The sequence below is a fragment of the Hippopotamus amphibius genome, chromosome 8, assembly GCF_030028045.1.
Source record: "Hippopotamus amphibius kiboko isolate mHipAmp2 chromosome 8, mHipAmp2.hap2, whole genome shotgun sequence".
NCBI classification, from domain to species: domain Eukaryota; kingdom Metazoa; phylum Chordata; class Mammalia; order Artiodactyla; family Hippopotamidae; genus Hippopotamus; species Hippopotamus amphibius.
In genome coordinates, this window is record NC_080193.1 from 1,388,397 (window position 1) to 1,411,589 (window position 23,193).

Consider the following 23,193-nt stretch of genomic DNA (forward strand, 5'->3'; position numbering starts at 1 on the left):
ATTTCAGAGACACGTGACTCTGATCACCTTGCACGCCGACCTTAGAATCAAACCTGCGTGTGAGACGTGAGTCCTCAAAATGCCCAATGATGCTGGCCGTTAGCAGATGTTGGTTGAGCCCTGTGTATGCCCTGCACCTGCTTGGGACAGGAGATGATAGACCAAGCAATTGGGGTCTGGGCCCTTAAGGAGCTCATGTCCCATCCTCGTGTGTGTGTGTGTGTGTGTGTGTGTGTGTGTGTGTGTCCGTCTGTGTGTGGGGTAAGCCAGTGCATAGGTAAATTAGCACAGGATTACAGATTGTGAATAAGCCCTTGTGGGCGCTGAGATGGAGATGTATGGGGTGACCGGGTAGGCACTGGTCCCTTGATGAGAGTGGACACTAGGGGTACAGGGGGTGAATTCTGCTTCTACCAGACGTGTTAAATTTGAGTTCAGTGGGTGTCCAAGTAGAGGTCACGAGTGCTAGCCATTTACTGTTGGGAGTCAAGGGATACAGGTTTACAGCCACGAGCCTGGGCAAGGTCACCCAGTGCTTGAGTGTAGAGGGAGGTCCAGGGCTTGGCCGGGGCACACAAGCGTGGTGGTCCGGCCGAGAGGAGGGTAGGTCAGAAGAGACCAAAGGGATTATTAGGGCTTTGGACCTTCAGGCTTGATGGCCACCGGCCCCTGGGCCGCCCAGGAGAGGGGCCTGCGAACGGCGGGGGCCGGATGGGCGGGGAGCGGGCAGACAGAGAATGTGGAGGTCGCTTCGGAGGTGTCTGCTTGCGGGGGGAGCGGAGATGGGGCCGAGGCTGGGGGGACTTGGGGCTCCAAGGGGTCGACCCCAGGAATCAGATCAAACCGGGGGCGGGGGGGGAGGTTCTGGGTGGGGATGGCGTTGAGCCGGGGCGGGGCGGGCAGGCGAAGCGGTCCGGAAAGACGCCCCCGGGAAGATGGGGCTCCGAGGCGGGAGCAGCTCCGCCCCGACCGGGAGCAGCTCCGCCCCGACCGGGCGCTCAGCCCAGGCTCCCAGGGGCCCGCCGCTCCCGCCGGGCATGCGCACCGGGCGCCAGGGACCACAGTTCCCGGCGTGCGCCGCGCCCGCTTCCGGGGCGGGCCCGCGAGGCCCGGAAGTAGTTAGCGAGCTTGGCCCCGACGCCGCGGTGGGGGTTGTGCGTCGCCGTCTCTCCGCGCTCTCTGGCCCCGCCGCCGCCGTCGCCGCCGTCGTCGCCGCCGCCGCCGCCGCCGCCGCCATGGGGAAGCGACAGCACCAGAAGGACAAGATGTAAGCCGAGCCGCCGCACGCCGCGCGCGCCCCTCCCCCGAGCCGCCCCGGCGTCGCGCCCTCTCGCCGGCTCCGCCCCGGCCCGCCCGGCCCTCGCCGCGCGCGGCTCCCGGCCCCCGCCTGCTCGCGGGCCGCGGCCTCGTCCCGCTGACGCGGAGCCGCCCGGCCCCGGCGGCTGCCGCCGAGCTCCTCTGGTTTTCTTCATGGCGAGACGAGGGAGAGCTACGTCGACTCCTTCTCGGCCTTCCCTGGGAACCCGCTCCGCTCGGGCTCTGCCCCCCGCTCTGCTCTCGTTGGCATCCCGCAGCTTCCGAGGGGCTCCGTCCGGGGGGCAGTTCTCAGGCCTCCTCTCGGTGGGCTTCTCGGCGGCGTGGGGCGCGGCTGGCCCCCTCCGTCCCTCTGAGGCCCTTCGTCGGTGTCCGGGACGCCACACTCTGTCTTCAGGCTGTGTCGGGGGCCTCTGCTGGATCCTGCTCCGCCTCGCCGACCGCCTAGGTGTCGCCCCCCAGGTTTCCTTTACGGGTGGTCTGTCCGGTCTGGGCTGGGAGACGTGATGGACCTCTCGGATGCAGCGTGCCCCACGGGGAAGCAGCTCTTGCCTGTCTGCGCCCGCGCCTGCCCCGCCCCCAGCTTCCCATCTCCGTGGTCCCACCGCCGCTCGGGTCGCTGGGGTCAGAAGCCTGCGAGTTTTCCTCGGCGCCCTCTGCCTCCCGTCCATCAGTCCGTCCTGCTGGCTCTTCCAGGACCTGACCGCTTCTCCCTCCTCCACCAGTCCTCCCACAGGTGGAGGTTATGCAGCCGCTTCTTGGCGCTTTGTAGTCGCGCTCTGATGGGGTTTCTGCTGCCTCCCTGCAGTGACCCTCTGCGCACAGCAGCCAGAGCGGTGCTTTGAGGACTTATGCTGGGTCAGGGCCCTTCCGTCCCGCTTGAAGCAGATCCAGAGTCCTCCCACGGCCTGCGAGGCCCCTCGGGATGCGACCACCACCCCTGTCTCCGTCATCAGCGTCCCCGCACCCCCGTGCGCGCTCTTCTTCAGTGACCCTGCCCTTCTTTGGGGACACACCAGCTTTTCCTGCCTCAGAGCCTGTATGCATTATTAGCCTGCTTGATCCCTCTGCCAGGAAAGCTCTCCGCGCAGGTCTTCACGTGGCCAGCTGCTCCTCATCCTTAAGCCGGCTGTTAAATTCAGTTCATCTCCTTCAGAGCAGGGCCGTTTGGGCTTGCTTGCGGGTTTGTGCGTCCCCTCGTTCTCTCGTGTTTATCGCTGTGTGCCTGACACATCGTAGGTGTTTATTCAGCATTTGCCAAATGAGTGAGACGATTCAGTCATCAGTTTCTTACTTCCGCAGACTCTGTCTTCTTTCTAAAGGGGGTGATAGTAAGAGTCTTTCTCTTTTCAGGTACATTACCTGTGCTGAATACACTCACTTCTATGGTGGTAAGAAACCAGGTAAGGCATGAAATCCTTCTGTTCCCTTTGGTGCAGATGTGGGTATAGTTAAGGAATGATGTCTTCACTGTACACTGAGCCTGTAAAAATGAACAATTAACGAGAACGTGGAAACTATAGTCGACAAATGCACTGAGGACACAGCTCACAATAGAGGAAATACAGTAAACATCAGAGAAAATGTTAAATCTTGGTGGTGACTTTTTTTTAACATAGGTTAAAATAATATTTTCTCTATTAAGTTAATAAAGAATACAAAGAATGACAACATCCAGAGCTCTCAAGGCTGCAGTGGAAAGAGCACTGTCACGACAGCTGACGGGAGCGAAAGTGGCATAGCCTTCTTGGAAAGCAGAGCCAAGAGGGAGACCCACAGCAGGGGCGTTAGTGAGGGTTGTGGCAGAAATCCACCCGTGGTGGGTACTTTTTCCTCTAAGCTCTGTCGTCATGTACCCCATGTTTTGGTTCTGTCTATAGAAAGATTTTAGTCCACGGCAATTTTTGCACTAGGTAATCTACACCAGCGTTTTCTTTTTTCTTTTTTTATTTCTTCATTTTAGCAGGTTTTGCTTTATTATTGTTATTGACGTATCATTGACGTACAACACAGTGTTACTTCCAGGTGCACAGCACAGTGATCTGATATTTCTGTGTTGCGAAGTAGAACCCCAGATAAGCCTGGTTACCACCCGTCACCACAGAGTTGCCACGCTGTTACTGGCTCTCCTCCCCGTGCGCTGTGTGTCATCCCCGTGACTTACACGCACCTTTTCTCAGGATGTAGTTGACTTGGTGGTGGGTTCACATCTGTGAAATTTTTTACAGAATATGTTTTTTGTCCTTTATTTTCATTTTACACAGATATCCCACAAACAAATTTTCGTCGTCTACCTTTTGACCACTGCAGGTAAGGGTCTGGAGAGGTTAACCTTTCCCTCGGGTTTGTTCTCGGGTACTCAGCTGTTCGACGGTGAATCTGATCCCTGGAGGTGCAGGTGCAGCTTCTGTCTGCATTCCCCCACCCAGATCTTCCCTGGACCTGGAGAGGGTGGCCTAGCAGTGGCTGGTTTTCTGCTTGTTCTGTGTCTCTGTTTTCGTGTGTTGTCTTTTTCTTTTCTTTATTTTTTAAATTTTGTGGGTTTTTTTATTTCTTATTGGAGTTTAATTGCTTTACAGTGTTAGTTTCTGCTGTACACTGAAGTGAATCGGCTGTATGTGTACCTACATCCCCTCCCTCTTGCACCTCCCTCCCAACCCCCTCGGTCCCACCTGTCTAGGTCGTCACAGAGCACTGAGCTGAGCTTCCTGTGCTGTAGCAGGTTCCCGCTAACTCTCTCTTCTACGCATGGCAGTGCATATATGTCAATCCCAGTCTCCCAATTTGTCCCACCCTCTCCTTTCCCTCCGTGTCCACAGGTCCTTTCCCTAGCCTGTGTCTCCATTTCTGCCCTAGCAGATACGTTCATCTGTACCATTTTTCTAGATTCCACACATATGCGTTAATGTACGATATTTGTTTTTCTCTTTCGACTTCACTCTGTATGACAGACTCTGGGTCCATCCATATCTCTACAAATGACCCAATTTTGTTCCTTTTTATGGCTGAGTAATATTGTATATACATACCACCACATTTTCTTTATCCATTCATCTGTCGTTGGACATTTAGGTTGTTTCCGTGTCCTGGCTGTTGTAAATATTGTAATAGTGTAAATATTGTAAATAGTGCTGCAGTGAACACCCCAAGGGTGCCTGTGTCCTTTTGTGGTTTTTTTTTGTTTTGTTTTCTGTTTTTTTGCTGCTTTGGGTCTTTGTTGCTGTGCGCGGGCTTTCTCAAGTTGCAGAGAGTGGGGGCTACTCTTCGTTGTGGTGTGTAGGCTTCCCATTGCAGTGGCTTCTCTTGTTGTGGAGCATGGGCTCTAGGCACTCGGGCTTCAGTAGTTGCAGCATGTGGGCTCAATAATTGTGGCATGCAGGCTTTAGAGTGCAGGCTCAGTAGTTGTGGTGCACAGGCTTAATTGCTCCGTGGCATGTGGGATCTTCCCAGACCAGGGATAGAACCCATGTACCCTGCATTGGCAGGCAGATTCTTAACCACTGTGCCACCAGGAAAGTCCCTGTTCTTTTGAATTATGGTTTTCTTAGGGTATATGCCCAGTACTGGGATTGCCAGGTCATCTGGTGGCTCTGTTTTTAGTGGCTGTATCAATTTACGTTCCCGCCAGCAGTGCAGGAGGGTTCCCTCTTCTCTATACCCTCTCCAGCATTTATTGTTTGTAGTTTTTTTAATGGTGGCCGTTCTGACTGGTGTGAGGTGATGCCTCACTGTGGTTTTGGTTTACATTTCTCTGATGATTAGTGATGTTGAGCAGCTTTTCATGTGCCTCTTGGCCATCCGTATGTCTTCTTTGGTGAAATGTCTATTTAGGTCTTCTGCCTACTTTTTAATTGGGTTGTTTGTTTTTTTCATTTTGAGCTCCATGAGCTGTTTGTATATTTTAGAGATTAATCCTTTGTCCATTGCTTCATTTGCAAATATTTCCTCCCATTCTGAGGCTTGTCTTTTTCTTCTTGTTTATGGTTTCCTTTATTGTGCAAATGCTTTTAAGTTTAATTAGGTCCCATTTGTTTATTTTTGTTTTTATTTTCATTACTCTAGGAGGTGGGTCAGAAAAGATCTCGTGTGTGGTTTACGTCAAAGAGTGTTTCTCTTATTTTTTCCTCTAAGAGTTTTATAGTGTCTGGTCTTACATTTAGGTCTTTAATCCATTTTGAGTTTATTTTTGTGTATCGTGTTAGGGAGTGTTCTAATTTCATTCTTTTACATGTAGCTGTCCAGTTTTCCCAGCACCCACTTATTGAAGAGACTGTCTTTTCTCTGTTGTATGTTCTTGCCTCTTTTGTCATGAATTAGGTGACCATAGGTACGTGGGTTTATCTCTGGGCTTTCTGTCCTGTACCATTGATCTATATTTCTTCTTTTGTGTCAGTACCATACTGTCTTCTTTTTTTTTTAAAGGTAGCCACTAGGCACACACTGTTTTTTTTTTAATTAAAGTGGTCTAGTGGACTTACAGTGTGCCAGTCTCTGCTGCACAGCACAGTGGCTCAGTGAGTACACACATACAGACATTTAAAAAAAATATCCTTTTCCATTGTGGTTTATCCCAGGAGACTGGATATAATTCCTGGTGCTGTACAGGAGGACCTTGTTGTTTATCCATTCTAAGTGTAATAGTTTGCATCTACCAACCCCAAACTCCCAGTCTATCCCTCCCCCTCCCCTTGGCAACCACGAGTCTGATCTCTGTTTTGTAGATAGGTTCATTTGTGTCATATTTTAGATTTCACATGTAAGTGATATCATATGGTATTTGTCTTTCTGACATTACTTCACTTTGTGTAATCATCTCTGGTTGCATCCATGTTGTTGCACATGGCATTGTTTTGTTCTTTTTTATGGCCAAGTAGTATTCCATTGTATGTATGTACCACATCTTCTTTATCCATTCCTCTGTTGATGGACACTTAGATTGCTTCCATATCCTCGCAATTGTAAACATTGCTGCTATGAACATAGAGATGCATGTATTTTTTTCCCCATCTTTATTGGAGTATAATTGCTTTACAGTATTGTGTTAGTTTCTGCAGTACAACAAAGTGAATCAGCTGTATGTATACATATATCCCCATATCCCCTCCCTCTTGAGCCTCCCTGCCTCCCTATCCCAACCCCTCTAGGTCATCACAAAGCATCCAGTTGATCTCCCTGTGCTATGCAGCAGCTTCCCACTAGCTATCTATTTTACATTTGGTAGTGTATATATGTCAGTGCTACTCTCTCACTACATCCAAGCTTCCCCTTCCACTCCTGTGTCCTCAGGTCCATTCTCTACATCTGCATCTTTATTCTTGCCCTGTCACTGGGTTCATCAGTAACATTTTTTTAGATTCCACATACATGCGTTAGCATATGTTGTTTGTTTTTCTCTTTCTGACTTACTTCACTCTGTATGACAGACTCTAGGTCCATCCACCTCACTACAGATAACTCAGTTTCGTTCCTTTTTATGGCTGAGTAATATTCCATTGTATATATGTGCCACCTCTTCTTTATCCATTCATCTGTTGATGGGCATTTAGGTTGCTTCCATGTCCTGGCTATTGTAAATAGTGCTGCAGTGAACATTATGGTACATGTTTCTGTTTGGTTTTCTCTGGATATATGCCCAGGAGTGGGATTGCTGGGTCATATGGTAGTTCCGTTTTTAGTTTTTTGAGGAACCTCCAAACTGTTCTCCATAGTGGCTGTACCAACTTACATTACCACCAGCGGTGCAGGAGGGTTCCCTTTTCTCCACACCCTCTCCAGCATTTACTGTTTCTACATTTTTTGGTGATGGCCATTCTGACTGGTGTCAGGACCTCATTGTGGCTTTGACTTACATTTCTCTAGTGATTAGTGATGTTGAGCATCTTTTCATGTGTTTGTTGGCCGTCTGCATGTCTTCTTTGGAGAAATGTCTATTTAGGTCTTCCACCCATTGAGGATGGGGTTTTTTGTTTTTTGATATTGAGCTGCATGAGCTGCTTGTTTATTTTGGATATTAATCCTTTGTCAGTTGCTTCATTTACAAATATTTTCTCCCTTTCTGAGGGTTGTCTTTTTGTCTTGTTTATGGTTTCCTTTGCTGTGCAAAAGCTTTTAAGTTTTATTAGGTCCCATTTGTTTATTTTTGTTTTGATTTCCATTATTCTGGGAGGTAGGTCAAAAAGGATCTTGCTTTGATATATGTCATAGAGTGTTCTGCTTATGTTTTCCTCTAGGAGTTTTATAGTGTCTGGTCTTACATTTAGATCTTTAATCCGATTTGAGTTTGTTTTTGTGTATGGTGTTAGAGACTGTTCTAATTTCATTCTTTTACGTGTAGCTGTCCAGTTTTCCCAGCACCACTTATTGAAGAGACTGTCTTTTCTCCGTTGTGTGTTCTTGCCTCCTTTGTCATAAATGAGGTGACCATAGGTGCGTGGGTTTATCTCTGGGCTTTCTGTCCTGTATCTATGTTTCTGTTTTTGTGCCAGTACCATGCTGTCTTGATTTACTGTAGTTTTGTAGTATAGTCTGAAGTTGGGGAGCCTGATTACTCCAGCTCCATTTTTCTTTCTTCAGATTGCTTTGGCTTTTTGCGGTCTTTTGAATTTTCATACAAATTGTAAAATTTTTTGTTCCAGTTCTGTGAAGAATGCCATTGTTAATTTGATCGGGATTGCATTGAATCTGTAGATTGCTGTGCAATATAGTCACTTTCACAATATTGATTCTTCCAGTCCAAGAACATGGTAGATTTCTCCATCTGTTTATGTCATCTTTGGTTTCTTTTGTCTGTGTTTTATACTTTTCTGAGTACAAGCCTTTTGCCTCCTTCGATGGGTTTATCCTTAGGTATTTTATTCTTTTTTGTTGAGATGGGAAATGGGATTGTTTCCTTAATTTCTCTTTCTGATTTTTCTTTGTTAGTGTATAGGAATGCAAGAGATTTCTGTATGTTAATTTTGTATCCTGCAACTTTACCAAATTCATTGATTTGTTCTAGTAGTTTTCTGGTGATGTCTTTAGGATTTTGTATGTATAGTATCATGTCATCTGTGAATAGTGACAGTTTTACTTCTTCTTTTCCAATTTGGATTCCTTTTATTCCTTTTTCTTCTCTGATTGCTGTGGCTAGAACTTCCAAAACTATACTGATTAAGAGTGGTGAGAGTGGACATCCTTGTCTTGTTCCTGATCTTAGTGGAAGTGCTTTCAGTTTTTCACCCCTGAGAATGATGTTTGCTGTGGGTTTGTCATATATGGCCTTTATTATGTTGAGGTAGGTTCCCTCTATGCCCACTTTGTGGAGAGTTTTTATCATAAATGGTATTGAATTTTGTCAAAAGCTTTTCCTGCATCTATTGAGATGATCATATTGTTTTTATCCTTCAATTTGTTGATGTGATGTATCACATTGATTGATTTGCATATATTGAAGAATCCTTGCATCCCCGGGATAAACCCCACTTGATCATGGTGTGTGATCCTTCTAATGTGTTGTTGGATTCTGTTTGCTAGTATTTTGTTGAGGATTTTTGCATCTATGTTCATCAGTGATATTGGTCTGTAATTTTCTTTTTTTGTGATATCTCTGTCTGGTTTTGGTACCAGGGTGATGGTGGCTTTGTAGAATGAATTTGGGAGTGTTCCTGCCTCTGCAGTTTTTTGGAAGAGTTTGAGAAGGATAGGTGTTAGCTCTTTTCTAAATGTTTAATAGAATTCGCCTGTGAAGCCATCTGGTTCTGGACTTTTGTTTGTTGTAAGATTTTTTTAATTCAGTTTCATTACTGTTTATATTTTCTAATTCTTCCTGGTTCAGTCTTGGAAAATTGTACCTTTCCAAGAATTTGTCCATTTCTTTGAGGTTGTCCATTTTATTGGCATATAGTTGTTTGTATTAGTCTCTTATAATCCTCTGAATTTCTGTGGTGTCAGTTGTTATTTCTCCGTTTTCATTTCTAATTTTATTGATTTGTGTCCTCTCCCTCTTTTTGTTGATGAATCTGGCTAAAGGTTTATCAATTTTGTTTATCTTCTCAAAGAACCAGCTTTTAGTTTTATTGGTCTTTGCTGTTATTTTCTTTGTTTTTATTTCATTTATTTCTGCTGTGATCTTTATGATTCTTTCCTTTTACTGTCTTTGGGTTTTCTTTGTTCTTCTTTCTCTAGTTGCTTTAAGTGTAAGGTTAGATTGTTTATTTGAGGTTTTTCTTGTTTCTTGAGGTGAGATTGAATTGCTATAAGCTTCCCTCTTAGAACTGCTTTTGCTGCGTCCCATAGGTTTTGGGTCATCGTGTCTTTGTTGTCATTTGTTTCTATGTATTTTTTTTTACTTCTTCTTTGATTTCTTCAGTGGTCTCTTGGTTATTTAGTAGCACACTGTTTTAGCCTCCATGTATTTGTGTGGGTTTTTAAGAAAAATAATTAAATTTATTTATTGGCTGTGTTGGGTGTTTGTTGCTGCAGGTGGGCTTTCTCTAGTTGTGGTCAACGGGGGCTACTCTTTGTTGCTGTGCACAGGCCTCATTGCGGTGGCTTTTCTTGTTGCAGAGCATGGGCTCTCTAGGTGCATGGGCTTCAGTAGTTGTGGCACATGGGCTCCATAGCTGTGGCTTGCGAGCTATAGTGCGCAGGCTCAGCAGTTGTGGCGCATGGGCTTAGTTGCTCCATGGCATGTAGGATCTTCCTGGACCAGGGATCAAATCCGTGTTCCCTTTGTTGGGAGGTGTATTCTTATCCACTGCACCACCAGGGAAGTCCTGTATTTGTGTTTTTTTCCTGATTGATTTCTAATCTCATAGCATTGTGGTCAGAAAAGATGCTTGATACGATTTCAATTTTATTAAATTTACTAAAGTTTGGTTTGTAACCCGAGATGTGATCTATCCTGGAGAATGTTCTGTGTGCGCTTGAGAAGAAAGTGTAGTTTGCTACTTTTGGGTGGAATGTCCTATAAATATCAAATCTTGTCTATCGTGTCATTTAAAGCTTGTGTTTCCTTATTAATTTTCTGTTTGGATGATCTGTCTGTTGGTGTAAGTGGGGTGTTAAAGTCCCCCACTATTGTGTTACTGTTGATTTCCTCTTTTTTACCTGTTAGCCTGTGCTTCAGTGTTGGGTGCATAGATATTTACAATTGTTATATCATCTTCTTGGATTGATCCCTTGATCATTAAGTAGTGTCCTTCCTTGTCTCTTATAGCATTCTTTAAAGTCTGTTTTATCTAATATGAGTATCACTACTCCAGCTGTCTTTTGACTTCCATTTGCATGAACTTTCTTTTTCCATCCCCTCACTTTCATTGTATACATGTCCCTCATTTTGAGGTGGGTCTCTCGTAGACAGCTGTGTGGGTCTTGTTTTTGTGCCCGTTCAGCCAGCCTGGTCTTTGGTTGGAGCACTGAATCCATGTACGTTCAGTGGTGCCTTCCTGTTGCCATTGCCTTAGTTGTTTTGGGTTCGTTTTTGTGGGTCTTTTTTTTTCGCTTGTGTTTCTCGCCTAGAGAAGTTCCTTTAGTGTTTTGGTGTAAAGCTGGTTTGGTGGTGCTGAATTCTCTTAGCTTTTGCTTGTCTGTAAAGCTTTTGATGTCTCCGTTGAGATCCTTTCTGGGTAATCTTGGTTGTAGGTTTTTCTCTTTCATCACTTTAAGTATATCCTGCCACTCCTGGTCTGCAGAGTTTCTACTGAGAAATCAGCTGATAACCTTATGGGGGTTCCTTTCTATGTTATTTTTTTGCTTTTCCCTTGCTGCTTTTAATATTTTTCCTTTGAATTTAATTTTTGGTTGTTTGATCAACATGTGTCTTGCTGTGTTTCTCCTCGGATTTGTCCTGCATGGGACTCTCTGCACTTCTTGGACTTGGGTGACTGTTTCCCATGTTAGGGAAGTTTTCCACTATGATCTCTTTGAATATTTTCTGAGACCCTTTCATTTTACCTTCTTCTTCCGGGACCTCTATAATGAGGATCTTGGTGCATTTAGTGTTGCCCCAGAAGTCTCTGAGATTGTCTTCAATTCTTTTCATTCTTTTTTCTTTATTCTGCTCCTTGGCAGTGATTTCCGCCACTCTGTCTTCCAGTTCACCTATCGGTTCTCCTGCCTCAGTTAATCTGCTGTTGGTTCCTCCCAGGGTGGTTTTCATTTCAGCTTTTGTGATGTTTATCGCAGACTGTTCTGTGGTTCTTCTGGATTTTTGTTAAACATTTCTTATATTTTCTCGATCCGTGCCTCCTTTTGATTTCTGAGATGCTGGATCATCTTTACTATCATTACTCTGAATTCTTTTTCTGGTAGGTTGCCTATTTCCTCTTCATTTATTTGGTCTTGTAGGTTTTTACCTTGTCCTTCACCTGTGACATTTTTTTTTGTCATGTTTTTTCTGTTGTTGTTGTTGTTGCTGTTTGATGGGTGAGATTGTGTTCCTGTCTTACTGATTGTTTGGCCTGAGGCTTCCGGCCCTGGAGTTCGTAGGCTGTTAGGTAGAGCCGGGTCTTGGTGCAGAGCTGAGGACCTCTGGGAGACCTCCCTCTGACAAGTATTCTTCCCTCGGGTCTGAGCTTCTCTGTTGGTCCAGTGGTTCGGACTCAGCGCTGCCAGCCCAGGAGCGCAGGCCTGACCCCCAGCTCGCGAACCAAGATCCTGCAAGCTGTGTGGGGTGCCAAAAAAAAAGAAAAAAAGGAGCAGAACAGTAACAAAGTAAAAAATTAAATAAGATTACAAAACTAACAGATATGTTAGAAAAAATAAAAATACAGATGCTATAACAACCAGAAGGTAAAACAGAACCACAGTAGCAAAAAAGAGGAGAAAAAAAAAATAGCTGGAAAAGGCCTTGGCTGTGGAGGGCGGGGCTTAGGCATGGGTGGGGCCTATGTTTAGGATCCCCAGGGCCAGAAAAGTGGGGGAGGTGGGGAGTAGGGCTTAGGCCCAATGAGGCAGGAGGGGCCCAGGAGTGCCTCTGGCCTTAGAGGGCGGAGGACTAGGGCTGGGTCCCCAGCAGGCTCCCTGGGCCCAAGTGGCAGGGGAAACGCTAGGTGTGTCCCCCCATCCTCCCGCCCTGGAGACTTCCTCCCTGTTGGCCTCTCTTCTTCTCACCCCCGCCCCATGCCCCTAGGACCCACATGGCTGGGGGCGCCCTGGAAGTCTGGGCACCAGACCTGGAAGCTCAGCAGGCTTCCTGGGGCCGAGTGGGTGACAGAAATGCACAGGGCGCTTCCCCTGGTCCCCTGATCCCAGAAGGTTCTCCCCATCCGCCTCTCCGCCCCTCCACCCCCCTTCCTCCTATACCCCTAGGACCACCGTGGCTGGAGGGGGCCTCGGAGGGTGGAGGACCCGGCCTGGGAGCCCAGCAGGCTTCCTGGGGCCTGACTGGGTAGGGGGTGTGCTAGGCGTGCTCCCCCGATCCTCCACGCCCTGAGGGTCCCTCTGGGGTGGGAACCCCTCCCCTCTCCCGGCCACCCCTCAGGGGCACCAGTCCTGTCTGGCCTCCACTTCTCCTCCCCCCTCGATCCCCCCACATCCTACCTGGTCGTTTGGGGGCTCCTCCCACCTCCTTGGGCGTTGCGGTCCCCCCCCAGCGCCTGGCAGGTGCCCTTGTCGTGGGGAGACGCAAACTCCCCGCCCACCCATGCCGCCGTCTTGTTGCCTCCTGGGTGCACTGTCTTTTGACGTTGTTCTTACCTGCTGAGGTAGGTGGGCTCTGTTGTCAAGCCTGCCTTGCAGGTGAGAGAATCGGTGCCTTGAAGAGTGGGGTCCCTCGCCCAGGCGTCCCGCCCAGCAAGCAGTGCCACTGAGGCCTGAGCTCAGTGGTCTGACTCCGAGCTTCAGGCGTTCCTGCTTTCCTTCTGGCCCAGAGTCTAAGGAGTAACAGCAGCAGTGATAGTCCTGATACCGTGGGCCCCTCCCCTCCCCTGGGAGTGTAGGTCCCTGTGTGGGCAGGGGGCCCAGCTGCAGAGCCACTCAGGTGCCCCCTCGCTAGGCCAATGAACCCCAACACATTGGGGCTTGGGTGAGTGGGCGGGTCTGGTGGTCCCCTTGGGCCTGTCTCCCCAAGTCTGAGCCACAGTCAGCTCTGTCCTGGACACGTTTGTCTGCAGAGCATCCTCCCGCCTTGTCCTCCTCTCACTTTGAGCAGAGTTCTGAGTGCACAGGTCAGGGTGGGCCTTGAGAGCTGACCAAGCTCTCCTGGTGATCCCAGCACCCCGCTGAGGCAGGTCAGCCAATACATGGGGCAGTGAGGGGACAGGGGAGGCTGGGGGCACAGCTGCTGGGTCTGCCCGGGGGTCCCGGGAGGCTTCCTGCGTGGTGAGTGTGGGCTCCACCTGTTTCACCTGCTCGGGGAGCGTGAACGAGTGAGGCCCAGGCGTCGTCAGCCGGATTTCCCACTGCTGCCACCAGTTTTGTCTTCAGTCTCCTGGGCCTGCAGTCTTGTGAGCTGGTTCTGTGGAAATCTTTGGTTCCCACTTTCTCCAAGAGGCCTCTGCTCTGTGTCTCACCCATTTTTTTTTTAAATTACCATAGGTTCTGGGTAACGTGTTTCAAGGATGTGCCCTTTGGGTCCGTCGGGAGAAGATGCGTGTAGCTGTCTGGCTGTTGGGAGCTTGCCTGGCTGGGTCCTGCTCTGCTCAGTCCCCAGCAGCACCCCTGGGTTAGCGTGGAAGATTGGGCCAGAGAGGGCAGTGGTGAGGCCTCCCCACGAGGGCTCCCTGGGGCAGCCTCTGGGGAGGTTACCCCCGTGCTGCCAGGCTGTCCAGGTCCTGGGGCCTGACCTGTGCTGACCAAACTGGTAGGTGACCAAGGCACAAACAAGCCAGGCCAGCCCGGCCTCTTGAGGGCTAATGATGAAGACCCCGTGCCCGGGCCAGAGAAAAGGTTATCGGCGCAAGGAGGGCCTCCGTCCTTCTCGCCTGCGGGCCCTGCTTTTCCTAGGCAGACCCCCCGCCAGGCAGCACGTGGCCTTCAGCCCCTACGTCCCCGCCTCAGGACGTACCCGGGGCTCCTGAGCGCCAGAGTTCGCCTGAGTCACGTGCCCGCGCCTTGGAAGCGTGGGGAGAGCAGTGCACTCTGCGTGGCCAGGAGCAGGCGGGGCCCCCCCGAACCGCGGGGGCCCCCGGAGTCGCCTGGGGGTGGACAGTGCACAACAGTGACCCTGTCCTTCCTTCCTCAGCCTCTCTCTGCAGCCCTTCGTCTACCCGGTCTGCACCCCCGAAGGCGTCGTCTTTGACTTGCTGTGAGTTTCCCCTTGACTTCTGAGCTAGCGAGTGTGGTGAGACTGTTGACACCCACTCAGGAAGGGGGTGTGGGGCCAGCTCCGGCCACGCCGAGGTCCCGCCAGCCTCGGGCGCGCTGGGTGGGCCTCCGGCGTGAGGTGGCAGTGCTGCTGCGACCTCTGCCTGGGGGGGCGTTGGCCTCCCCCGGCACCCCTGCACCTGCGTAGCTCTCAGTTCTCGCGTTAAGGTACACGCTTTCCCAGAGCTGCACTTGGAAGCCTTATGCTCAGTTTTATGTTCCAACATAAGCCAACTTCTGTCATTGTCTCATGGTTCAGACTCACTTTAGAAAATCTGGAAAGTACTTCCAAGTAAAAGGGAAAATTTCCCGTCCTCACGCTGGCCAGGGTAAGCACAGCAACGTGCGCACTCCTCCTTCTGGGAGTGTGGGCTAGCCTGCTGGCGACGGTGCTGTGAAGACGACTCTGGGTCTGTTGCACTAAGTTGGATGAGAGCTTCTCCCCCATGTCATTCAGAATTCTCTGCAAGTTTGATTTTTGATGCTGGCCCAGAATCTCATTGTGTGCACATCTTTCTCCGTGAGTATTGTTCATACACGTTTGTGCAGAACTGCAGAAAAACCCTGAACATACTTTGAAGCCCATGTAGCCAGAGATATTCCCCTACTCTGTCCGCGGAGGCAAAGCGTGAAGTGGCGCGCGGCCCCTTCCAGCTTCCCCAGGAGGCAGGCTGTCCCGACCACGGGCTGACGCACTCTGGCCTCTTTCCTTCAGGAGCATCGTTCCTTGGCTCAAGAAGTACGGGACCAACCCCAGCAATGGAGAGGTAGGTGGCTGTGCAGGAGCTTTGGGTGTCACGGACACACGAGCGCGGTGGGGACCCACAGTGGTCCTCTCTGGCGTGTAGGGAAGGCGCTGGCTGCTGCGTGGGGACCAGACTGCCGGGTGGTGAGGGTGGAAGCGGGGTGGCATCCGTGGCCGTGCACCCTCTAGAGGTGCTGGGGGAGCCTGGGCCAGGGTGCAGGCCGAGGAGGGGCCGCAGCGGGGCGGGAGATGGGCCTGGAGGTGGGCTGAGCCACGCAGGCAGGGAGGGCGGGGCCTTCTGCGGACCCTGAGGCCAGGTTGGCTCCCCCAGGGGTCAGCCTGATGGAATCTGGCCTGCTTGCGGGGAGCGGCAGGTGGTGTGGGCCCGGCACCGCGGAGCTGGGCGCTGGGCTGGGCGGTGGTCAGAGCGCTGCCTGCCGGGATGAGGCCCCGTGGGCTCTGTGGAGAGTGGAGGCTGTCCCTGTCGTCGCCCCTGGGTAGGCCTGGGAGGATGCAGGTGTGGGGGTCCTGGCGGGAGGGAGCTGGGCGAGTGCGTGCGTGGGGTTCTGGCCGCCAGCCCCGGACGCGTGAAGTGTCGGGGGTTCGGTCTGTGCTCAGCTGTGCTCTTGTTACCTGTGTCCTGGAGGCAGGTGTGTGCCCTGGGGCCCTTGGCGGAGACCTTGTTTTGGGGGTGCACTGCCTTTCCTGGCATTGGGCTGAGGTTTTGTCAAGGCTGGGGCTCTTCTTTGGATGGGCGCCTGCACTTTGCCATCGGCGGGGGTGTTCAGGCTCGGTGTTTCCTTGTCCACGACGGGCCCCGTGTCCTCTGTCTCCTGTTGCTGTCGGTGGCCGCTCCCCGGCCCCACGCACGCCACCACCTGTGCCTGGCCAGCAGCTCCGCTGCGGGCATCCTGTCGGGGAGTCTGGTGCATCCTCACGTGGGGCCCGTGCCCAGAGCCCCCGCGGCTGCAGCCCGACAGTGGTCCCTGTGGTGTCAGCTGCCGTGAGCCCGTCACCTCCCGGGGCCCCCGGAGGAGGGTGCTGTGTGTGGGTCCCCCTGGGCTGGCTGTGCCTGGGGCGGGGCCGCCTCCGTGTGTCCACAGGTGTGCAGGGGCTGGTTGGCTAACGAAGGCAGGGCTGAGGCGGCTGTGGGGGAGCGGGTGCAGGGTCTGTGCCGGGGAGGGAGGACGTGGGTCGGAGCCGGGCTTGGGCCTGGTGGGAGGATGCCCAGCATCTCCTCCGGGCGGCCCTCAGGGGCTGCCTGCGCCTCCCCATCCAGGGTCTCCCCGCCGCCCCCTTGCTTCCTCTGGCCGAGGCCTCCCCGCCGGGCGGCTGTCCTCTGGCTGCTAGGCTTGGCTTTGCTGTCCTGGACCCCGTCCCACCCCCTCTTGGCATTTGGGTACGCTGGCTCCTCTCCCTGCACCTCAGGGTCCCGCCTTTCTTGGGTCGTCGCGCGGCAGAGGAGCTGGGTGTGCGCCGGGGTCCCCACCACCCTGCCGCGGAGGCGGGGCTGCCAGAGCGGTGGCTGGGGCGCCTGTGTGCCTCCGCGCGCGAGCCGCGTACGCGTCCGTGTTGATGTTCACTGTGCTTCTTTCAGAAGCTGGACGGGAGGTCCCTGATCAAGCTGAACTTTGCAAAGAACAGCGAAGGTGAGCGATCCTTGACAGCCTCGAGCGCTGGCCCGCAGGACCCGAGGGGGCCTCTCTCCAGGTTCTTGTTCCTTTATCATCGGGCTGGACGCTTGTTTTTGATCTCTCAGAGATGTGACGCTTTCTTCTCAAAGGCCCGGATCGTTTAATGCTGGGGGCGGGGGCTGACCCCTCAGGCTCGGGGCGCTTCTTGCACAGGGGCCCTCGGGCCGGGCGAGCCACTCTGTAGGCCCCGCGGGGCCCAGGCCCTGCCTGACCACGGCTGTGCACGCGTCGCTGGAGACAGAAGCGGCTCCGGCCGCGGCCCGGGGCGGGCGGCGGGGCAGTGGGTGTGGGGGGCGGACGGATGTGCCGCGTGGCTCTGGGGCTGCTTTCTGCTCAGCGCGCGGCGTAGCGCCCCGCCCAGCCCCGGGGGCTTGCTTCACACCCTCCACGCCTCCCGCTGTCGGCCAGGTGCCTGTGCCTGTGCCTGTGCCAAGGTGAACCCTGGACGCGGACCTCGCTCTCAGGTCCTCGTGGGCCCGGAGCCATCCCCTGGGTGTGCCGCTGCCGCGGTGAGGAGGTGTGGGAGCTGGCGGGCGGGGCAGGCCCAGGAGGGGCTGCAGCCCAGGCGCCAGGTGGCGAGGACACGCGGGTGCTCCGCGGCCGGTCCCCAGGTGCCGTGTGGCTCCCTGCTCTGGGGCGGCTGATTCCGGGAGGCCCTCCGTGTGTCTCCCTCACACATACTTAGGCAGCACCTGCCGTGTGCAGAGAGCAGACGCGGCCGGGCCTCTTGAGAAGTAAAAGGGAGGGAGGCAGCCGGAAACCAGATCCCTGCACCAGGGTCAGAAGGAAAGCAGGGTGAGGGAGAGGGTCGCAGGAGGACGCGCTGCAGGGTTTGCGTGGAGATCTGCAGGGGGGCGGGGGGGTGGAGAGCATTCCAGGCAGAGGCACAGCCAGGAGCCCAGCGTTGCCGAGACAGGTGTGAGTGGCAGGGAAGCAAGGCGCCACGGTCTGGAGTCAGGTGGGATGGGGTGCGAGCCTGGGCACCACGGGAGCACGCGGAGCTTCCAGCAAGAAGACGTGATCTGACTTCGGCCTTTTTAAAAATTTCTACCAACTTGCATCTGGAGATTGCCTTTTTTGGCTTTGTTTTGTCTTTTAGTTGAAATTTTCAGGGACGTGAAAATAGCACTAGGGAGAGCCCTGGGGGTCCAGTAGTTGGGACTCCACACGTCCGCCGCAGGGGCGCGGCCAAAGGGAAGAAGGTAGAGAGAGTAGCGGGCGCCTCCCCGCCGTGTCCGGCCCCAGTGTCGGCCCCCATCCGCAGGCGGCCTGTCTGGTTTTCCCTGTGCTCCTTCTCTACACCTGCTCAGGTGATTTCAGCAAATCCCAGATGGCATAGCGTCTCACGCTTAAGTCCTTCAGCACATCTCTGAAAGCTAAAGACTTAAGAAATAACAACCCCAGCACCGTCATCACACCTAGAAAGTTCGTTGCAATTCCTTAGTGTCACTGAGTATCCAGCCCGTGGTCAAGCTTCCAGAACGCGCCGTAATTATTTTTTGTAGTTTCGAAATAAGGACCTTTAGAGTCTACACAACTCGAGGTCGCTCCTCTCTAAGGGCGCCCCTTCCTACAGAGTCCTGGTTGGGATGTACTTGAGCAGGCTCCCTGGTGGCGGGCGGGCAGCAGTAACCCCAGGCGAGGGGTGCAGGAGGTGCAGGGACGGGTAGGGTCTGAAGGACGGGTGCTGGTGGGCGTGCAGGGTAACTGGTCGAAGGGACAGCCCAGTGATTCTGGAAGCGCCGGCCGATGCCTGGGGTGGGGAGGAGCCGGGCAGGCTGGGGGCTGACAGGGCCGACTCCGCCGAGGACGGCCCTGCAGGGTTGGGTCTTGCAGGACGCACAGGAGTTCATGCTCTCAGAGGAGGGGCTCGAGCAGCGGGCTGTCCCTCGGGCCGCCCTGGCCGTGCGATGCGGGGGTCCGCCTGCCCCTTGCTCTGACCCCGACGCGGTCTGACCCGCCCCCCATGCCTCCTCCCCAGGGAAGTACCACTGCCCCGTACTCTTCTCCGTGTTCACCAACAGCAGCCACATCGTGGCCATCAAGACCACCGGCAATGTCTACGCCCACGAGGTGGGTCCTCCAGGAGCCCCGGGCCCCCCCACAGGCATTGGCAAAGACACTTGGGGGAGCCTGTCTCCTGGCTCCGCCCCAGGGGAGCACGTTGGGGGGTGGTGTCCCAATTTCCATACCCATCCTGCTGTGGGCTGGGTCCAGGCAGCAGGCCCAGGGCAGGGCCGTGGGCCTGCGATGCGAGAAACCCTCCCTAAGCCGTTTTCACGCCTGTCCCTGGAGGTCGGTCCCTCGGGTTGCTGGGGTCATGGATTCAGCAGAGGCGGGTGGCTCGTTGGGAGACAGACGTGTGACCACAGCGGCTGCCTGGGGCCCGGGAAGCCCCGCCCATTGGTGGCCCACGCGTGTCCCCTCACGTCTTTCCTGTACCTCTGGGCGGGCTCTGGGCTGCCGGGCTGGGGGACAGGCACCGTGATGGCGACGTCCTCCTGGCTGTAGGCAGTGGAGCAGCTGAACATCAAGGCCAAGAACTTCCGAGACCTGCTGACCGACGCGCCCTTCTCCCGGCAGGACATCATCACCCTCCAGGTGTGCGTCCCCTCCCGGAGCCCCGCCCGCACGGGTCCCGGCTGTCGGCGGAGCCCCGCCCGCCCTCGCTGCCCTCGGTCACCCTGGGCCTCCGCACAGGCCGTCTGCTCGGTCCAGGGCTCCCCGCTCCCCTCCGGGGCCGCCCCTGCTGTGTCAGGGCCCTCACCCGTGCCCCCAGAGCCGCCTGTGCGTCCAGGCCTCCCCGTGACAGGCGGGAGGACCGGGCTGGTGCTCGCGGCGCCCGGGGGCGGGTGGAGAGCCTGCTGGGGGGTCGGAGAGCCCCGAGTGAGCTCATGAGAAACGCGGCCCCAGAACCCAGGGGGTGACCTAGACGCCCCCACGGCCCCTGCTCGTCTAATCAGAGGCCGGCACACGGCCCTCCCCGTGGTGGGCTCGCCGTCCCCAGGGTGGACGCTGGGGTCTGTCCGGCAGCTGGGCTGAAGCGGGGTGCCCCACGCCCACCAGCATGCTGCGCTCACAGCGGGGTGCTCGGCCGTGTGTGCCACCGTCCCCGCCCCTGCCCGGCGCCCTGGCGGGGCAGAGCCCTCCCGACGCCCGGCGCCTGTGCAGCCCCGGCCCCTCCCCTCTCTGCCCGTCCACCTGCCCTTTGCTGCTGAGCAGCTGTGCGGCCCAGGACGGGTCTGGTCCAGCGCCACCGGGCTCATTACCACACGTGTTCTTTTTGCCCTAGGACCCCACCAATTTGGACAAGTTCAACGTCTCTAATTTCTTCCATGTTAAGAATAACATGAAAATAATTGACCCAGGTACGTGTGGCCGGGACTGGCCCGGGTGCCAGGACTTGGGTAGAGTAGCCAGTGCTCCTAGGGGAAGCCCCCACCTCCCTGGGGCCAGAGCGTCCGGGGTGTCACCCGGGTCTGCACAGGCCGTGGCGTTTCCTGAGCTGACGGTCTGTTTTCCTGCACTGGGGTCGGCAGACGCCGGGGCCATCGCTGTGGCGCCTGGCCTGGCCGTCTCCTCCCCCGTCAGGACGCGGCTTCGGGCTCCTCCAGCGGGGCTGCTTCCTCTGCAGGGTCCTCGGGGGCCTGGGTGGACCATCTCCTCCCTCCTCAGGGATCGTCTGTCCCGCCGCAGGGTTGGGCCGTTCGTGCCGGCTGCTGGGTGGGCAGGCAAGTCCCGGGGGGCGGTGCTGAGTGCTTGTGGCCACGGGGTCCTGTGATGCTGTGACTGACGGAGGCCCCGGTCACCTCGGGCTCGTGTAGCGGCCGGGGCTCTTGGTGACTCTGGCCTCCTGTCCCTGTCACCACATCTGGGGATGCGTCTGGGCCTGGGCTGCTCAGGGTCACTGTGCTGTTTTGTAGATGAAGAAAAGGCCAAGCAGGACCCGTCTTATTATTTGAGAAACACGAACACAGAGACCCGAGAGACCCTGCAGGAGCTCTACAAGGAGTTCAAAGGGGACGAGGTGCTGGCGGCCACCATGAAGGTCCCCGCGAAGACGAAGGTGGACAAGCTGAACGCTGTGAGTGGGCGGGGCGGGGCGGGGCGGGGGGCTCGCCACTGCCCTCCCTGCCGCCTGGGGGACTCCTGGGGACAGGGCTGCGCTGGGGCCGGCCCGGAGCAGGTGTGCTGGGTGGACAGCTGCCCGGGAGCGTCACGGGTTCCTGGCCACACAGCAGCCTGGGGTGTGGGTGGAGCCCCTGCCCTGAGACGCTGGTGGCTCAGTGCCCAGAGCAACCCCAGGGGAGCCCAGCGGCTGGGGGGAGGGGGCCGGGGGCACCGGGAGTGCAGCCCTGGCTGGCCCTGCGGTGCCAGACGGCCGTGAAGACACCAGGGTTTGCACCCTGGCCGTCAGGCCCCAGAGCTGCGCCTGCCCTATTCGGGCAGGGCTTGGTGAACTGGGGCTGGGGGCCCCGGGGGAGGGGAATCTCTGAGGCTCCGCCTTAGAGAATTGTCCAGAAAACTAGGAGTATCGTTCATAATCTCACCTTGGACACGGCAGCTCCTAGCATTCTGGTGTATTTCTTTGTGATGGGAAGAAACCTTTTGTTTTGTTTTTTTTCTTCTGTTTGGAAGGGAGAAAAACCATTTATGGCGGCTTACTTTTTCATGTAGGAACTTGAAACATTTAAAAAGAAGCTCAAGTTCTTGGTGCTCTGAACCCCAGACGCACCCAGGCTCTGTTTTTCCGGGTCTCGTGTGATGCGAGAGCCTTGGCAGCTGGGCCTTCCGCCGTGTCGGGGCCTGTGGGCTGCCGGCCAGGGTGGGCTGGGCCGTCCTGTCTGCCGCAGGAGGCCCCTGCTGGCGCCTGCGGGGGGAGGTCAGGACGCCTTCCTGGGGGAGGCCCCTGGTGCTGAGGCGCCGCGTGCTGTCCCGGCAGGCCCACTACTCCACCGGGAGGGTCAGCGCCTCCTTCACCTCCACGGCCATGGTTCCCCAGACCACGCACGAAGCAGGTAGCGGCCTTGGTCTCCCCCGCCAGCCTGAACAGCGGCCCGAGGCGGGGCGCCCTCCTCCCTGCCCCTCCACGCCGCTCGGTTGTGCCTGGGCTTCGTAGGCGTGTGCCTGGGGTGAGGGTGGCTGTCCGGAGGGCTCTCCTGTGACACCCACGTCCTGCCTTGGCTGTGTGCCCAAGCCCTCGTCCTCCGCGGTTCCTGGTGGGTCGGGGGCCCCCCTGCCCCCCTCCTCCCGCCCCTCCCCCCCACGTCACTGCGCCCGCTGCCCGGCCCTCCCCACTGCCTCTGCTCGCAGCCGCCATCGACGAGGACGTGCTGCGCTACCAGTTGGTGAAGAAGAAGGGCTACGTGCGGCTGCACACCCGCCTGGGCGACCTCAACCTGGAGCTGCACTGCGACCTGGTGGGTGTGGCGGCCGCCCCCGCCCGCGGCTCCTCGCCCTGCGCAGGGGACGTGAGGACCCGGTGGCTGGACCTCGCAAGTCCGTCCTCGCTGTTGGGCCGCTGCGGGCCTCACGGAAGCACCTGCCCATTTTGCAGACGCCGAAAACCTGCGAGAACTTCATCAAACTCTGCAAGAGGCAGTACTACGACGGCACCATCTTTCACAGGTCCATTCGCAACTTCGTGGTGAGTGCCCGGAGCCGGCCGCTCAGCGCCCGCGTGCGGAGTCCCGAGGTGGCCGCCGAGCGCCCGGGGGCCCTTCTCCTGGGGCGGCCGGCCCCGCCGGGCTTGTGGCGTGACCCGGGAGGGCCCCAGTCTGGCCAGCAGCAGCTGGGGGAGGGGCAGGCGGGCCGGGCTCAGGGGCGCACCCCCTCACCGACGGCCCTTCCTGCAGATCCAGGGCGGCGACCCCACGGGCACGGGCACAGGTAGGCGCTGGAGCTGGGCCCCTGTGGGGGGCGCGGGGACACGGCTGGGCCCACGCGCCTGCAGCCTCGGGGCGTCCCTGCTCCCTGCCCCGAGCTGGTTGTGAGGCCTCAGCCACAGACGGGGGCGGGGGCGTGCTGGTGCCTGCTGGGCCTCCAGGGGCGCCCCCTCTGTCCCCCCCCCAGCCTGTCGGCTGCGCCATCCATCACCCCACGTGGTGTGCGTGCAGCCACCCACCTCCTTCGCCCTTTGCTTCCTGTTCTGGGGGC

The 23,193-nt window shown here is 55.5% G+C and overlaps 1 protein-coding gene across 4 annotated transcripts in view; it reads left to right on the forward strand.

Moving 5' to 3' along the window:
• The first annotated feature begins 1,204 nt into the window (after window positions 1-1,204).
• The window catches only part of PPIL2 (peptidylprolyl isomerase like 2), a 28,633-nt gene continuing 6,644 nt past the window's right edge, over window positions 1,205-23,193 (forward strand). For 2 of the 4 annotated variants that reach the window (XM_057745219.1, XM_057745220.1), the window contains exons 1-14: window positions 1,787-2,050; window positions 2,668-2,717; window positions 3,579-3,624; window positions 14,477-14,539; window positions 15,314-15,365; window positions 16,941-16,992; window positions 19,019-19,110; window positions 19,549-19,638; window positions 20,330-20,405; window positions 20,961-21,121; window positions 21,980-22,055; window positions 22,351-22,457; window positions 22,595-22,684; window positions 22,893-22,926. In XM_057745219.1, coding sequence (XP_057601202.1) covers window positions 1,821-2,050; window positions 2,668-2,717; window positions 3,579-3,624; window positions 14,477-14,539; window positions 15,314-15,365; window positions 16,941-16,992; window positions 19,019-19,110; window positions 19,549-19,638; window positions 20,330-20,405; window positions 20,961-21,121; window positions 21,980-22,055; window positions 22,351-22,457; window positions 22,595-22,684; window positions 22,893-22,926 — 1,219 coding nt within the window. In that variant the 5' untranslated portion in view covers window positions 1,787-1,820. Of the gene's footprint in view, window positions 1,268-1,786; window positions 2,051-2,667; window positions 2,718-3,578; window positions 3,625-13,830; window positions 13,958-14,476; window positions 14,540-15,313; window positions 15,366-16,940; window positions 16,993-19,018; window positions 19,111-19,548; window positions 19,639-20,329; window positions 20,406-20,960; window positions 21,122-21,979; window positions 22,056-22,350; window positions 22,458-22,594; window positions 22,685-22,892; window positions 22,927-23,193 lie in introns of those variants that run through there. The other 2 variants (XM_057745221.1, XM_057745222.1) reach the window with 2 other exon arrangements.